We start from the raw sequence: 18,117 nt of genomic DNA, 5'->3' as shown, positions 1-18,117 counted from the left end.
TAAAGTACTTTTCATCCATTCATTTGACATTTTCCTAATTTTTATAATTGTATTAAATAAATTAATTAACCATATAATTCCATTATCATCTAAGCATTTCCAAACTTCAATTGAGATTTTATCCGGTCCTATAGTTTTCTCATTTTTCATCTTTTTTAATACAAACTTAACTTCATTAAATCTAATTTTGCGAATAAATCTCATATTTTTAGTCATTTTATTATTTTTTCAATTCTAAGTTTAAGTCTTCTATTTGGTTGTTATTAAACAAAAAGTAACTTTGTCATATTTCTCTAATGTCTTCATCCGTAACCAAGACAATATCATCCTCACTTTTTATACATTTTATATTTCCTAAATCCTTACTCTTCCTTTCTCTACCTTTAGTAAGTTTAAATATATTTTTTTCCCCTTCTTTTGTATCTAATTTATCATACAAACTATTAAATGATACGTATTTAGCTTCACTAATGACCTTTTTTGCATCTTTTCTTGCCTCCTTATACTTTTCAAAGTTATCTATGCTTCTATATTTTTGTCACATTTGATACCAAATTTTTTTTGTCTTTATAACTCTTTGGACATCTTTATCCCACCAACAACTTTCTTTACTATTCAAAAATCTTCCCCTTAATTTACCTCAATTCTCTTTTGTCGTCTTTTTAATAGAACTAACTAATCTACTCCAAAGAGTATTTGTATCTATTTCATCCTCTATAGTCCAATCCCCATCTTTGATTATGTTATCTTTAAATTTTATTATATTTTCTCATTTTAGATTCCACCACCTTGTTCTCTTACACTAGTTCATTTTATCATTTTTTTTTCATTTTTTAATGCGTATATCTAACACTAAGACTCTATGTTGTTTGGTTAGACTTTTTCACATGGAATAATTTTACAATCCTTACATGATGAACGATCTACGCTCCTAGTTAAAAAAAAAAACTATTCAACTACTATTTTGTCCTCTTTTAAAAGTTATTAAGTATTCTTTTCTCTTTTTAAAGCAAGTATTCATTATAATAAAATCATATGACATAGTTAAGTCTAAGATCATCCCCCCAGACTCATTTTTATCTCTATATCCATATCCTCTATATATCCTCTCATAACTTTTATTATCTCTTCCAACTGTGTCAATTCAAATCTCCTCCTTTAAATATTTTCTCAATCCCTGGTATGTCTTGTATAATACTATCCATATCTTCTGAAAATTATCTCTTAAGATTTTCTACTAAGCCGACTTGAGAAGAATAAGCACTAATGATATTTATAATATCTTGGCCTACTATCATCTTGATCTTTATAATTATATCCCCTATTTTATTTACATCAATAATGCTATCTTTTAAGTTTGAGTACAATAATCCTACTCCATTCTTATGTTTTTCTTTTCCAGTGTACTAAAGTTTAAATCCTGATTTATCAATTTCTCTAACTTTCTACCCCACCCACTTAGTTTCTTGAAGGCAAATTATATTCATTCTTTTTCTAATAATTGTGTCCACAATTTTCATTTATTTACCCATAAGTGTCTATATATTCCAAGTTTTTAATCTAATCCTAGTTCCTTGAACTAACTTATTTACCTGCCCTCGTCCAAAATAGTGCAAGAACTTTCACATAATTGACACCGTACCCGAGCATTGACATGGCGCGCCGCTTTGGGGTGACGATCAAGCTCACCCTCCCCCACTTTTTGCTACACCCAAATGGTACAAGTACAACACATCGCTTGTAGGGCATGCCCTAACAAATATTTGGTAAGGATTCATATCATAATGATTTGACAATTTTTATGCTATCTGTTAGCTACCCAACACAACCCTCCTTTACCCGGGCTTGAGACTAACTACGTGTGAAAAAATTAGGACATTACATGCATCAGAAGCGAAGCTAAATTAAAACTAGCCCAATTAAATAATAAAAATAAATATTAAATAAATAAAATAAATTAGCAACATATTTTTAAATTTAAATGTAATTTTTTTGGCTACGTCCCCTTTTTTTTTTTTTTTTTTTACTTTTCCTAGATCAAAAAGTTTTTTAAAATTGTTTAAAACTAAAATAGAATATTAAATAAATAAATAAGAAAATGAGGGAATCAATCGATCGGTCCAAGGAGGCAGCACACGCATCACATATGAAGGAAAAATTATCGCTTAATTTACTATTTTGACATCGTCTCCGAGTCACCAACAATGGCAACCAACAATGGCGTCAAAACCCTAAAATTTCAAACAGTCATATCTTCATTAAACTCCAAATTGAGCGCCTTATTTTTTTATTTTTTTATTTTTTTCTATTAGACTCTGTTCGACCTTTGGAATCTTTTCCAACCAAAACATGGCCCAAAAAATCAACAAAATAAAACTAGTATCAATCTTGAGTGTTGTTGCCGACGACCATGGTGAAGATCGAATTTGGGTTGTTTTAGTGCTTTTTTTGACTGCTTTCTCCTAATTAACGCTACAAACCTTATTTGACCTATTCTACACCCTTTGGATGTCTCATGCATGTACAATTAATGTTTTTTTTTTTATTCTTTCAAATTTCCCTTCTCCCCCTTTTTTGGGCCAGCAAAGCCCCGACGAGCTCTCTCCACTATTTTTCTGTGTCTTCTCTCTGCCTAGAGTAATTTTCCTAGTTTTGTATATCTGATGTCTCCACAAAAGATCATATATAGCAGCCGAAGAGAGAATAGCTCCTAAAGCATAATAACTGCATAGATCTTGATAAGGCTAAAAATTATACGTATAGACTGCACGTTTCGCATTATTTGCAAAACTGAGTGAGAAACCTAGGCAATGAGTCGGAATACTTGTGTGAATCTAAATGTGTATCTTCCAAACATTGTATTATTAGGGTAAATGTTTTTTTGTTTCATAATATTATCCAAGGCATTTGAAGGATTTAATGAGCAAGAAATGTATGCCCTTCATTCCCATGACATTCCTTGTATGATTGGTTGCACGTGGATGAGGGTATACACCCAAACATACTTCAATAAACAATAATAATCAGACATACATTGATATGTCTAACAGAAGATATATAGCATAAGATGGAATGCCCTCATGCAAGAACTTACGTAGGTTCATACTCAAGGCACACTGGACCTCCTTTTCGGCGGCCCAATAAACAAGTCAGTTTCAACATCTGAATTTTGATTACTTTCTATGTTGTTGAAAATATCTTTTTCTTTATCTGATTCTCTAGGTGGTTGGATTCCGCACTGTCAATAACCAAAAATAATTAATTAACTAATAAGATATATATATGTATGTATTGCAATAGCGCTATATAGTAGTGAGAATGCTTTACCTCCTCACATAAGGCCGCATTTTCAGCTAATAGGGCTCTCTCCTGAATTTCATTCATGCAGACAAAACACCAACAATTAGTAAATCACTGTTTTGACAAAAAATTTCGACACCAATACTGGTTCAGTTTGCCTCACAAAAATGTGAGGTTGAAATCTTTTTTGTTCTTTTTTAGTTGGAACCCAGCTCGGAATCTTATCAAGCTACCTTTTCAAATTTGTTGGCTGTGCCAACACTAATATCATGCCAACCTCGGACAAGATACCAAGCTACCATTTCTCATGCTGTGCTTTCTCAACATGTGAGTAGAGAGATATTTTGAGACCTACTGTACAATATGTATATTAGGATACCTTTTCTTTTAGTTGCACAATATGCTCCTTGTAAACCTGATTCTGCAATATAGACAACAATCAAGCAATTCAATAAACAAGCTCTAAGTCAACAATTTTTTTTTTCAAAAAATGAAACAAAATTAATTGGGGTTTTTCGCTGAACCTTTCTTGATCGGACATTGCTTACGCTCTCTTCCAACTGTTGTTCTATCTCTTGTAGTTCTTCAATGGAACAAGATCCCAACCCTTCTCCCAAGAGTTTCCTGAGGAATTCCAAGTACTTTGAAGTTTTAAAATGGCTTTAAACTTGAGTACATTGTGTCTGTAAAGACATTCAAAAAATTAACCAAACCGTTTTGAAACTTCAAGGAGCTCTATCTTCTTGAGCATCTTGGCTGTTTCATGCTTCAATTGCTGCCAATGCCAATAGAAACTAGTGAGAAAAAATCAAGTTAGTTACATAAAGATTTACCAATAGCAGTAGCTAACAACATTCCATACATATATATATATATATATATATGTTGGAAAACATAAGCTGATATGGAGCAAAACATTCCAAACACTTTGTCCTGCGGAGAAGTTAGATTAAGCGACGAGGAAGGAGACAATAACCTCCATGTTTTCTTCTTTTGATTTATGGTCAGCATGAACATTCTTTGTCCCATGCCTTTCATAACGCTCAATTGTCTGCTGCACGCTGAACAATTTTGAAACAAAATATGTTTGCTGTCAATACAATTTAACTAAAACTAAAACCATGTTATCAATACCAAAAAAAAAAGCTGCACACTCATTTCATGAAAAACAAACATTTTGAGGCACTGTCATTCTGTTGATCAAAAGTGACAAAATGAGCAACAAAAGAAAGTTGATTTGTCTATTCACTTGCGTTTTGACGAGGCTTCTAATCAGAAGAAGAAAGGCATCTTTTTTAATATGTTACTAACCACCAAAGAAAAAAAAAATGCACAATCATTTATCAAGAAACATAAGCATGTCAAGGCAATGATTGATCAAATTCCACAAAGAGCAACAAAACCAAATTGATTAGTATGTTCACTAAAGCAGTTTAAGCATTTCTTTTGCCTACAATGTATCATACACAATACAATAACTGTGTTGTGCTGGTATATGTATCATTAATTGAAAATTGCGCAGCTGGGATCAATAATCTATTTTATCCAAAGAAAAAGGTCAATAATTTAAATTAATTTCACATAGGGATGAGGTCAGTAATTGAAGATACTGTTGTCTGGCTACGCGCATCATTTATGGGACAGAGAACAAACTCATACACTTGAAAAAGATAACATAATCAGACAGGAGGAAAGCAAAAACCCAGTTCTTTTTTGGTCTTTTTCTTTTCTTTTTTTTTGTGCAAGTTAAAGAAATTTTATTTAGAGCATAACAGCCCTACAGAAGAAAGAAAGAAACGAAAAAGAAAGAATATACACTCAGCCATGCAGGAGGGCATTACAGCAGCCAAGGAAAACAGCAGGCACAAGGAGTATCAGCTGCGTAGAGTCACCATACAAGAGAATTGAAAAAAAAACTAGCCATTGAAGGTCATTTCTTTCCCAAACATCTACTCCATTCGAACACTGTTTACAAAACCCCAGTTCTTAAAACTAGGGAACAGAAATTTTCATGAGAATAGGTGTAGGACTAAACCAAATTTCCTTTTTATTTATTTTGTCAGTTTACCATATTTTAATTTTGCATGTGGATGAATTTGATGAGATTATAAACTATAAAACCCTACCTATAAGGAGGCTATTGTGTGTGCCTCCATATTATTCTTCGTGGCTGTTCTCTTTTTGTGTGTTTGAAGCAAACAAAAATGTGCAGAAGGGAAAAAATGGTACAAATGACATGGTTTAAACAAATCATTTAGTTCCATGAAAATTTTGGCAAATGACTGTCAAATAAATGGTGCAATTTGCAATAGTTGCTAGAAGTGAAGTGTATTAAAATTCAAACTATTGTTGACTTACATGGATCAGCACATGATTATTTGGCCAAAAACAGTGGCAAGTTATGAAGCCTGATAAGTAGGAGAACAAACTTATTAGAGTTACTTCTCTATATATTTTGGTACAAAGATGACAATTGCATTGCAATAGTCCCAAAGATAGGTTGCCTAATGACAAACTTTTAACATTTTTTGATGAGTGGATGGGACTCACTCAATCACTGGTTGTGATTGAATTCAATGAGGATTACACACAATTTGCACACAAAACACTGGATTGATTTCAATCTTACAATAAAATATAGAGAACTTCCCAAAAATACAATTTCTCTCACTCACTGATTATTCACCCTCTCTACACCACATGTTACATTACACACACACACATCTATTTCTAGCAATTGCTAGAGCAGTAGGTGGGAATTAACTTCAACGGAGGTGGGCTGAAAGGTGGAGTAGGTTGCCTGCAGCTTAATAATTTCAACGTAAATGGCTGGATTGGTGGAGCTGCCGCCGACCAAGATATCAGCTCCACTTCTTTGTTCTTGACATGCTCACTGATAAAATGATACCGAGTATCAATATGTTTACTTCTTTCATGGAAGAGTGGATTCTTCGCAAGTGCAATCGTTGATCGATTGTCAATGTAGACTTCTGTGAGGTCATCTTGAAGAAATTCCAGATACTTTAGTACATTCTTGATCCATATGCCATGAAAAACAGCTAAACTGGCAGCAACATACTCAGTTTCACATAATGAAAGCGTTACTATGGATTGCTTCTTTGATGACCATGTAAACGTTGTATCTCCCATGAAGAATGTGAATTCAGTCATGTTTTTTCTTTCATCAAGATCTCTTCCCCAATCGCTATATGAATAGCCGATAAATTTGCAATCACCTATGGATGAATAGAACATACCATCAGTGATGGTACCCTTGACATAGCGGAGTATCCTCTTCGCAAGTGCAATCGTTGATCGATTGTCGATGTAGACTTCTGTGAGGTCATCTTGAAGAAATTCCAGATACTTTAGTACATTCTTGATCCATATGCCATGAAAAACAGCTAAACTGGCAGCAACATACTCAGTTTCACATAATGAAAGCGTTACTATGGATTGCTTCTTTGCTGACCATGTAAACGTTGTATCTCCCATGAAGAATGTGAATTCAGTCATGTTTTTTCTTTCATCAAGATCTCTTCCCCAATCGCTATATGAATAGCCGATAAATTTGTAATCACCTATGGATGAATAGAACATACCATCAGTGATGGTACCCTTGACATAGCGGAGTATCCTCTTTGCTGCATTCAGATGGGATTAGTCAAGAGTCTCCATGTACCTGCTGACAAGTCCAACTCCATAGAGTATGTCTAGTCTGGTGCATGTCAAATACCTCAACCTTCCAACCAGACTCTTGAAATGTGGGGTCAACATCTCCTTGCTCATTCTTTCTTAACTCCAATCCTATTTCAAGTGGAGTTGTCACAGGATTGCATTTGTTCATCCCAAACTTATTCAGTACTTCTTTTGATAAGTGACTCTGGGAGATGAAGATTTCCTTCTCGCTTTGCACGACTTCTATGCCCAGGAAATGAGTCATCTGGCTAATATCCGTCATTTCGAATTCTTTGACTATGCACCTCTTGAAAGCGGCAAACATCTCTAGATTGTTGCCGCTGAAGATCAGGTCATCAACATATAGGCAGGTAATCAACATTCTTCCGTCTATTCCATCTTCATATATAGCGCATGCTCATAGGAATACTTTTCAAATCCATTCTTTTGGAAATATTCATTAATCCTTATATTCCACACACGAGCTGCCTGCTTCAAACCATAGAGTGCTTTTTTTGGTTTGTACAATCTATCTTCTTTGTCGTTCTTTACATATCCAGGCGATTGATCAAAATAGATCTCTTCTTCCAAAAAACTGTTCAGAAATGCTGATTTCACATCCATCTAGTAAATCTTACATCCATTTTGTGCTGATAGTAAAATTAGTAATCTGATGGTTTCAAGCCTTGCAACCGGGGCAAAAATTTTTCCATAATCAATCCCTTCTTTCTTCCTGTAGCCGTTGGCGACAAGTCTTGCTTTGTATCTCTCAACTTCTCCTTGAGCGTTCTTCTTGGTTTTGTAGACGCATTTTACACCAATAGTTTTGCGGCCCTTCGAGAGATTTGTTAACTCCCAAGTCTTGTTCTTCTCGATGGATTGAATCTCCCCATCCATCGTTTTTCTTCATTTTTCCTTTTCGTTAGCCTCCTCAAAGCTAACTGGGCCGTTGGTCAACAATAGTCAACATAGTGTAACATACTCTTCTATTGGTTCTGTAGTTTCATATAGATCAATTAGATTGCGGGCTTCTCTAGGCCTCATGTCTGAGATTTCACGCTCAATTGGTGATGGAGCTTCATTCCTCTGTGGTGAACCGTGTGGAGGTGTCTGCAGCTCGAGAACTTGTGACACAATAGCCACTAATCTTGTGTGTGTGGGTCCTTCTCCTTCAAGCATTAATTCTGCATTTTAAGATTCAACCTGATCCCACTTCCAGGATTCATTTTCTTCAAAAATGACATCCCGGCTGTGAATAACTTTCTTATTGATGGGATTGTAGAGTCGATATCCCATTATGCCGTCGCTGTATCCAACAAGGATACACTTCTTTCCTTTATCTTCCAACTTTGTCCTTCTTACCACTAGGATCTTGGCATAGGTTATGGAGCCAAACACTCTAAGATGACACTCATTGGGATTGTGAGTACTCCAAGCTTTATGTGGGGGCTTTGTATCAAGACTCTTCATAGGGCACCTATTGAGCAAATAGACTGCACATAACACTGCTTCTGCCTAAAAACATTTTAGCATATTCTTATCCTTTAACATGCTCCTGGTCATGTTAAGGATCGTGCGGTTCTTCCTCTCAACTACACCGTTCAACTGGAAAGTGTATGATGGTGTGAACTGTTTTTAAATCCCTTGTTGTCTAAGGAATTCCAGGAAAGCTTCATCATTGTACTATCCTCCTTGGTCCGATCAGAGTGACTTGATGCGATAGCCACTCTTTTTCTCCACAAGAGCTTTGAACTTTTTGAACTTGTCGAACACTTCTGATTTCCTTTTGAGGAAGTAGACCCAAGTCTTCCTATTGTAATTGTTAATGAAGGTGAGGAAGTATCGGTTCTATCCTTTTGAAAATGGTCTCAATGGACCACACACGTCTGTGTGTACTAGCTGGAGCGGCATAGTAGATCTCCAATCGGCCTGCTTTCCAAAGTTATTCCTGTGTTGCTTGCTCAGAACACAGCTTTCACATATTTCATTTGGGTGGGTGGATGTTGGGTAAACCTTTCACCATCTTCTTTCTTACCAACTATTTCAAACTTTCAAAGTTCAGATGTCCATACCTGAGATACCATAGACAGTCTTTGATGATAGTGCTTAAACACCTTGGCATATCCTGTTGAATGGCGAGCCGAAACATTCTATTCTTTGCCATTTGTATTCGAGTAACAAGCTTACCTCAAGCATCAATTATCACCACCTACTTATCTTTAAGGCTAATTCGGTAGCCTTTCTCCACAAGCTGTCCGAGACTCAAGATGTTAGTCTTCATGTCTGGCACATAGTATACGTTGGAGATAAAAGCATGGTCTCCATCCTTCCTCTTGATTAGGACATTTCCCCTTCCTCAAACTGGGACTTTAGTGGGACTTTAGAGGGATCACCAAATGATATCTCTCCCTGAACTTTCTCATCAAGTTCATTAAATAGGTTCTTTTTACCAGTCATGTGATTGTTGGCTCCAGAGTCAAGGTACCATACATTTTGGTCCTAGTGGGTTGAATTGTGTACCATCAGTATCAACGATTCTCCTTCAGCTTTCTCTTTTTCTACAAAGTTAGCATTTTCATTTACTTTGTGATTTTGGGGATTACCTCTCCACTCATTGTTGTAGTGTCCGTACTTGTAGCAGTTGTAGCACTAAACATTTCTCTTATTTACGTTCGAGCAATTATTGTATCCCCCTCTTCTTCCTTGTCCTCTACCTCATGAAACATAGTTATGTTGATTGCGTCCTTCTTTAGTGGGACCTCTTCTACCTCTTCCACCTTCTCCGGATTCAAAATTTACCGAACTTCTTCCACAAGATCCTCCACCTCATTCTCTTCCTCGCTGTGATGTCACCCTTTTGTCGTATCTATCTGTAGTGAGGGACAACTTCATTTGGAGGGCTTGCTCCAGGGGTTTATCATCACTCCTATTGATTTTCTACTTATGGCCTTAGAGTGAGCCCACAAGTTTTTCTACGGACATGGTTTCTAGATCTTTTGTTTCTTCCATGGTCACAACTATATAATCAAATTTTGGATCCAAAGATCGCAAAATTTTCTCACATATTCTCTCGTCTTTGAGAGTCTTTCCATTTCTTCTCAATTGATTTGATACTACCATAACTCGTGTATAGTAGTCAGCAATAGATTTAGTAGATTTCATTCTTTAAGATTTGAAATCACCTCGCAATGTTTGAAGATGAATCTTCTTCACTTTGTCTGCACCTTTGTGTGTTCGATGGAGAGAGTCCCAAACTTCTTTGGATGTCTTGGCGGAGACGATGATTTCAAACGTGGCCTCATCAAGGCCTTGGTAGATTATGGACTTCGCCTTGCAATCCTTCTTTCGATCGGCTCGCAAGATCATTCTTTAAGCATTAGACATAGACGCTTCGACTTCTTCTGATGGGGCTTCTCTGTACCCATCTTCAACGATGTCCATAGCATCATAAGCACCTAGTAGGGCTCTCATTTGAATACACCAGTTGTCATAGTTCTCCCTTATTAACTTTGGAATCACCGCTTGTGTAGTACCATTGGCCATCGAGTTTAATATATCAAAAGATAGAGTGATAGGAATCGCTTTTGGCAAATCTAATGCCACCAATGTGTTCATAAGATTGAAAAACTTTACGAACTGATTTTTGGTTGCAAAGAACCGGTCTAAATGGCACTGAACCGACTAGATAAAGATTCTTGTCCGATTTTTTAAAACAGTTTGACTTAACAAAGATTAACGGCGTCAGTGATTACCGTTAGAACACGTGGCAAATTCTGGGAGTGCCGCGTGTCGACGACTAGATACGGGTCGGTCTTCCGGGTTGGGTTATGCTCGTGGATCTGGATCCAGGTTGCTGATTGTTGGGCCGGGTCGCGGATTGGGTTTTCGAGTTGGATCACGTCAGTTGGGCGAAGATGACACATGCGGGCGCATATGGAGCGTGAGGTCTTTGGTCTGCTCTTTCGCCGGTGCATGAGGCGCGTGTTGACGTCGCTGTTTCATCTGTCAACGCGTGTGAGCGCGTGTAGAGACTCTCGGACTCCATTTGAGATGCGGTTTTCACCGTTGGTCTTGTCTCGACGTGAATTTCAAAATGGTATGCCCAAATTTAGATTTCAAGCAACTTTGAATCTGACAAAAAATTTCAAATTTCCTATGCTTGCCTCTGTTTGGTGAATTTCAACGAACTTGGGCACTCTGATACCACTGATGGGTGGAGGAGACTCACTCAATCACTGGTTTTGATTGGACTCAGTGAGGATTACACACAATTTGCACACAAAACACTGGATTGATTTCAATCTTAAAATAAAATACACAGAACTTCTCAAAAATACAATTTCTCTCACTGTCTGGTTATTCACCCTCTCTGCACCACATGTTACATTACACATACACATACACACACACACATCTATTTATAGCAATTGCTAGAACAATAGGTGGGAATTAACTTCAACGGAGGTGGGCTGGTAGGTGGAGTAGGTTGCCTGCAACTTAATAATTTAAACATAAATGGTTGGATTGGTGGAGCTACTACCGATCAAGTTTAATAAGTCAAGTTTAATTGTCAACATTTTTCACCCCAATGAAATCTCTCTACGGGATTCGAACTACTGCCTTGTGAGGCAAGGAATCATTCAAATCTCCTCCATTGTGTTTGTGTTACAATGGGAGATAAATGGACAACGTGCTAACTTATACTCACTTTTAATTGAAACAAACCTTTTAGTCAACTACATGTATTGGTTCAATCCAATGAGAAAAAAAAAAAAAAAAATTTGACAAAAAATAATCAAGTACTAGCACTATGTTCTGATTGAGACCACATGGCCTATGCATATATAGGCTCCATTTGAAATCCTAATCACTATCAAACTCGTTTAAAAAAAATCAAGCCAAATTATTAATTAGAAAGAGAAAATTTTCTCTATTATTGATAACTTAACATAAAATCTGCAGAAATGAAAACACGGATTATCAACAATTTTATAATTTATGAGGTGACTTTTCCAGTATTACTGCCCTTGGTTACAATATGTCCAATAAAAGGGATAACCTCACTTGTGAGCAATATGGGCATGCTCAAGCATATTGGCTTAACAAGAAATCATGTCAAGTAATAAAAATGAAAAATGAACATATTCAATAATTTGTCCTACACAGCTACCATGTCATTGCGAGGAACACACATTTTCATGGCAATTGTCGCCCAAAAAAAAAAAAAAGATCTAGGTTATGCATGGAAGTGTCAATTTCAGGTATTAAATTTGGATTTGTGTAGTTTGGACAAAGTTCACTGCACATTTTATCCAAATCTAAATAGAATGTCTGATTTCCAAGCTCTCAAACGTGGACTAGAATGCAAATGTGGCTATTATCTCTTTCCAAGCTAATTTACTTATCTTGTTTTTCCGTGAAAATTTTCCTCTCAAAAGAAAATAATTCTTCAAATATTAGTAGTTTTCATCCCCCTAATAGTTCGTTTTCCTCTTGAAGCTCAAAATGTCTATCCTTAAATTTTACTCTTCACCTTAACATAGGAATGAAAAGAGATATTTTTTGAACATTCGTGTACATGTTACTCACTTTAGATTTTTAATCAAACTAAAAACCATTGCAGAGATTAAGTGAAGATGTGTAAGGCACAAGAACTATTTTGTGAATCTAATTATCCCTCAACAGGGCACTTTAGTTTGTGATTTAAAGCATCGATATCTCCAAAGAAGCATAACCAAATACAAGAGAAAATTTTATTAAAGGCTGAAACAATGTACAAAAAGAAGATGATAAATTTTATTAAAGACTAAAGCAATGTACAAAAAGAAGATGACAAAAATTCTTCAAGAAACGGTAAAACTATAAAGCTAACAATTTAAAGATTACAATAGGGCTATCTACCAAAGTTTTGAAGGTAAGATAGTGATAAACCCAAAAATCAATAAGACTAGAAGAGTGGACCCCAAAAAAACTGGGAATACTACTCTATTCCATTAAACAGGAATAATCTTTTCAGCTCTATCCTCATGCTCCTCTTGATCCAAATAGTCCATAATATAGAAAATACAATGCAAATCCATAAAACATTGCAGTCTCAGCTTGCACGAAAACCCCAAAAACTCACCAGCAAAAGATAATCCTCAATATGTAGTGCCACCCAATCTTTGAAAAAAGGGCATTCCATAGTGTCACGGTCCGACTATTTTCACACCTTTGTGAAGGGTCGTGTGGCGCTAGCTAGAGCACTCTTGTTTAACTAGTAAGTCTATCGTTTACCAACATTCATCCACGAAACACTTTCATCAGCATTCAATCAAATGACAGCAGAAACAGTAAGCAATCATGAAAGAAGTGGCACACCAGCAGTAAACATTGAAACTATGCAATTCATTAACAACACCTTCGTTGACATCGTGTGTTTAGCAAGGGAGGCAAGTAGGCTAAACACGTTGACAATAACTATTGAGTTTTACAATGACTGATAAACACTCACCCTCCCCTAAAGAGGTTTTTATCTAATTATCATCTTGGCACTAGGAAATATCAAAGTGACCGAGGAGTCATATTGTCATATTTGGCATACAAATAAACTACTAACAAAAAATAACCCTACAGTAGTATTTACATGATGGAAACACATCCCAAGTACACGAGACAAGCGGTCACAGGCAAGTATAATGCCCTGAATAAGCTTAGCTCGTTACATTCTCCCCCACTTATGCGGTCGACGTCCTCACAGACTTTGGCGGTAGGTACACTTCAACTTTGTCCATGAACGGTTGCATATCTTCTACTGAAATCCAACTGATTTCTTTGTCATCAAGGCATTTCCACTTCACTAGGAACTTCTACCACTTCTTCCTTGAGGATATGAACTTTTGGACTGCAAGGATCTCTTCAACTTCATGTTTTTCAAGTGGCACTGTCTTCAACTCTGCTCTGTTTGACTGACTTCTACTCAGATTGTCAGTGTTGGCCTTGAATGGCTCGAGGTAGCGGACATGAAACACATGATGCACTTTCGTTCGGTTGAAGTGTTGCGGTCTTCTTCTCCCCTAATCTACCCACTTCTTTATCTACTTAGAAGCTTTTTCCAAATAGACTAGGGCAAACTTTGCATTTTTTCTCCATTCTGTGGTGAAGATGTACGCCCTGGGACTCTTTTGTCTGTATGGCTCGCCCATTTTGTGAGGTAACAGCGGTTACAAGCCTATAACAAGCTCAAAAGGGCTCTTGTTGGTTGTTGAGCTACTTTGGGTATTGTCATATAATGGAGCCACATCGAGTAGTTGAACGCCATTCTTCTGGTTGTCGTTGAAAAAATGGCGCAAGTACTCTTCTAGTAGCTCTCTGAATCTCTTCATCTGTCCGTCTATCTATCCGTGGTAATTTGAAGAGATGTCAAGATGCAATCTGAATATCCTGAAAAATTATGTCAAGAAGTTGTTAGTGAACATTAAGTCTCGGTCACAAACAATAACTTGGGGAACAAACACCCAATGTTTCACCACAGTCACAAGGAACAATTGTGTCATCTCCTTTTCCAAACAATACTTTGGTGCAACCATGAAAGTACCATACTTCTTCCGCTCCCCCTTGTCTTGTTGGAAAGTGAGACAAGTTTTGGTATAATCAACCACATCATCCCACGGTTGCGGCCAACAATACCTCCCAGTAGTCCTGTCATTGGAGTCATTCTCTGCGAATACCCCTCAACGAACTTCCTGCAATATCTAGTAAGGCCAAGAAAGGAACGCAACTTCTTCACTATAATGGGGATCTTCTGTTCTTGAATCATCCTTACCTTCTCCATATCCCTTTAAATACGACTTTGTTCAACCACATAACCAAGGAATTTGAACAAGAACTTCCCTTTCTTCACATACAGATTGTTTTCCCTCAGCCTATCGAACACCTTCTGTAAATGTTCTTCATGTTTCCTTTGAAACAACACCGATGCTCCCAACGGTGCTTTGGAAGGTTGAACACATCCCGCTTCCAATTCATCAAGCTGTTTCCCCAACTCTATTATCTCTAGAGACGCCATCCGAAATGGCCCTTTAGCAGGTGGTTTCACTCCTAATAACAACTCGATCTCATGCTCCAAAGTACGTCGTGAAGGCAAATTGTGAGGTAACTTATCCGGCAACACCTCGTACTCATCCAACACCGCTTGGATAGTTGTAAGCTCCAACTTATGGCTTACATCTCTTTCTACCACCACCGTGGCTAGATGTGGCTGCTCACCCTGACCCAATCTCTCTTTGAGTTGTATAGCTGAAAGGGACTTCCCGTCGTCTCCTTTCATCACAACTACTTGCACCATGCATGAGTGATCTCCCATCAGACATAGGGAACCAGCCAAAAGCATCAACAGTGCCCTCGTCCCCCTTAGAAGCGTCATTCCTAAAATGACTAGAAAGTCATCCAATGGCACCGCTGTGAAATTCGCATGAGCTTCCCACTGTCCAAACTTTACAGTAACTTGCTTAGCTACTCTCAGAGTAGGCTGGGCTACAGAATTAACTACTTTCATGCATCTTGTATCCTTCTCTAAGGATAAGTTGAGTCTCCACGCTTCCAATTGCGAAACAAAATTATGAGTAGCCCTTGTATCCACCATAGTGCAGGTACTCTTCCCATTGATTCTCAAGTCCACAAACATTTACCCTTTTGCTCGTGTAACTTTCAGTGTTTTTTCCTACTTTTCCAATGCGCTTTCCAGCTGCACTGAACCCACCCTTGGGTCATCATCCTCTTCCTCCTCGCTTTCCACCACTTGTCCCGAAGTGGAAACTTGTAAGGCATTGAGTAATCCCTTGTGTTGACACTCACTCACTCAGTGAGATCCACCACACAAGTAGCACGAAATTTTACTTTTCTCTTTTTCATTAGGTGTGTTGAACCCTTGAGACGACAAAGTTTCCTTTGAAGTTGATGATTTAGAGTCTCCCCCCCCCCCCCCCCACTCTTGGGTTTACCTTTCTTGAAAGACTTTCCACTGTTTCCCTCTTCGCCAAACCATTTGGACGAAGCGGTATCATCACCAGCGTAGTCAGTCAAGCGTTCTGCAGCAGCTTGTGCAGCAGAGAAGTCTTGAACTCTTTGCCTATGAAGTTCAGTTCTGGCCCATGATTACATCCCCTCTAGAAAATAGAACAACTTATCCTTTTCCGACATGTCCCTGATATCCAATATTAAAGCAGAAAATTGTTTCACATATTCCCTGATTGATCCCGTATGCTTGAGATCTTTTACCTTTCTCCTTGCATTATACTCAACATTCCCAGGAAAGATTTGGGCCTTGAGCTCTCTCTTCAAGTCTGCCCAACTATCAATTACACAGCTTCCATTTTCAATTTCTTTGTACTTGGTACGCGACCACAGTTTGGCGTCACCAACCAAGTACATGGTTGCAGTATCCACCTTTGCCTATTCTGAGGCCATCCTTACAGCGCAAAAGTACTGCTTCACATCAAACAAGAAGTTCTCTAACTCCTTGGCATCTCGGGCACCCCCATACATTTGGGGTTCTGGTACCTTGGTATTACTAACTCCCAAAGTATTGGAGTTCCCCATAGCAAGAACCATCAGATTTAGCTTTGCATCTAGATCCACCATCCGAGACTACAAAGTTTCCACCATATGGCAAAAGTCCTCTGACATCTCACCTAGCAAACTTGCTTGATGCTTTTGTGATCCCATCACTTCATGAACAAGTTCTCTCATCTAGGCCACCTCCACAGCCACAGTATTGGTTGTTGCCTCAACCTGTGCTTCCAGCACGCTAATCCTCTCAGCATTGTTTGGTGCCATGGTCACTTACCAAAGATTTCCAAATCCCACAATGAAGGTAACTGAATTCTCGTAGCAACTGAGCCTTGACTCTGACATCAAATGTCAAGGTCAAACTATTTTCACACCTTTGTGAAGGGCGGTGTGGCGCTAGCTAAAGCACTCTTATTTAACTAGCCAGCCTATCGTTTACCAACATTCATCCAGGAAACACTTTCATTAGCATTCAATCAAATGGCATCGAAAACAGTAAGCAATCATGAAAGAAGTGGTACACCAGCAATAAACATTGAAACTACTCAATTTATTAACAACACCTCCGTTGACATCGTGTGTTTAGTAAGAGAGGTAAGTAGGCTAAATACGTTGACAATAGCTAGTGAGTTTTACAATGACTAATGAACACTCACCCTCACCTAAAGAGGTTTTTATGTAATTATCATCCTCACACTAAGAAACGTCAAAGTGACCGAGAAGTCATACTGTCATATTTGGCATACAAATAAACTACTAGCAGAAAATAACCCTACACTAGTATTTATATGATGGAAACTCATCCCAGGTACACGAGACAAGTAGTCACAGGCAAGCATAATGCCCTGAACAAACAGGTGAACACTCATTTCATTAAACTCACGAAATATGACCCACATGTTGAGATCGAGAGACTTGTAGGGCCATCTTTTTTTGAGAAAAACGTGTGTCAATCCTCTTTAGAATGAAAATCCAGAAAAAGGTCATAAAACATCCAAGGATCCTTAGCCTTCCAAATGATGTGGTTCCATTGGAGAAGGATGGGAGAAAGGGCTTTAGAAAGAGGTGAGAAGAAAGATTTCGAAGTGAACAACCCCAAAGGATCACCAAGCACTCTTTTCTTGAGATTCTGGAAAAAAAAAAAAGAATAGAAATCTAATGAAAAAAAGTCCCCACCCAAAAGAGAAGAATGAGTAGGTGTATTCTGGAAAGAAGAAGGCTTAAATAAGGCTCTTTAGCAAACCTCATTGCCATTTCCCACTTTAAAGTGGGTCAAAGGGCCAAAAGAACAGATTTGCCACCTTAAAATTGATTTTTTCCATGGGAATGCATGAGAAATAAGGCACTTCCTCTCCTCTACCATATATTATGAAGGGTCCTTATTTACTTTTAATCACCTTATGCCATAAGGAGTTTAACTTCCAAGGGAAATCCACACCCATTTACCAATCATGAAGATGTTTTTGGATACCACATTGAAAGTCCAAGTCTCCTTTCAGATATGGATATCTATATACAACCTCTCAACTAACTAAAAGCAAGAATAGCTTGCCGGGTTACATGATCATTATCCTTATGATTCTTCAACTC

General features: G+C 37.7%; 1 protein-coding gene across 8 annotated transcripts in view; it reads right to left on the bottom strand.

The window, feature by feature from the left end:
• LOC131165980 (MADS-box protein SOC1) overlaps positions 1-18,117 on the bottom strand; it is a 71,898-nt gene that overhangs the window by 16,309 nt on the left and 37,472 nt on the right. For 6 of the 8 annotated variants that reach the window (XR_009139697.1, XR_009139699.1, XR_009139698.1 and 3 more), the window contains exons 3-8: positions 4,277-4,361; positions 4,014-4,075; positions 3,825-3,924; positions 3,680-3,721; positions 3,328-3,369; positions 3,095-3,238 (exon numbers count right to left, since the gene is read on the bottom strand). Coding sequence is in view for 5 of the 8 variants with exons in the window: in XM_058124181.1 (XP_057980164.1) it covers positions 3,107-3,238; positions 3,328-3,369; positions 3,680-3,721; positions 3,825-3,924; positions 4,014-4,075; positions 4,277-4,361 (463 nt within the window). In the remaining 3 variants the exon portion in view is untranslated. Of the gene's footprint in view, positions 1-2,829; positions 3,239-3,327; positions 3,370-3,679; positions 3,722-3,824; positions 3,925-4,013; positions 4,076-4,276; positions 4,362-18,117 lie in introns of those variants that run through there. The other 2 variants (XM_058124179.1, XM_058124182.1) reach the window with 1 other exon arrangement.

The sequence above is a fragment of the Malania oleifera genome, chromosome 10, assembly GCF_029873635.1.
Source record: "Malania oleifera isolate guangnan ecotype guangnan chromosome 10, ASM2987363v1, whole genome shotgun sequence".
In the NCBI taxonomy this organism is placed as follows: Eukaryota; Viridiplantae; Streptophyta; class Magnoliopsida; order Santalales; family Ximeniaceae; genus Malania; species Malania oleifera.
The sequence above is the reverse complement of the archived record's forward strand: the minus strand, read 5'-3'. Positions and strand labels throughout refer to the sequence as shown.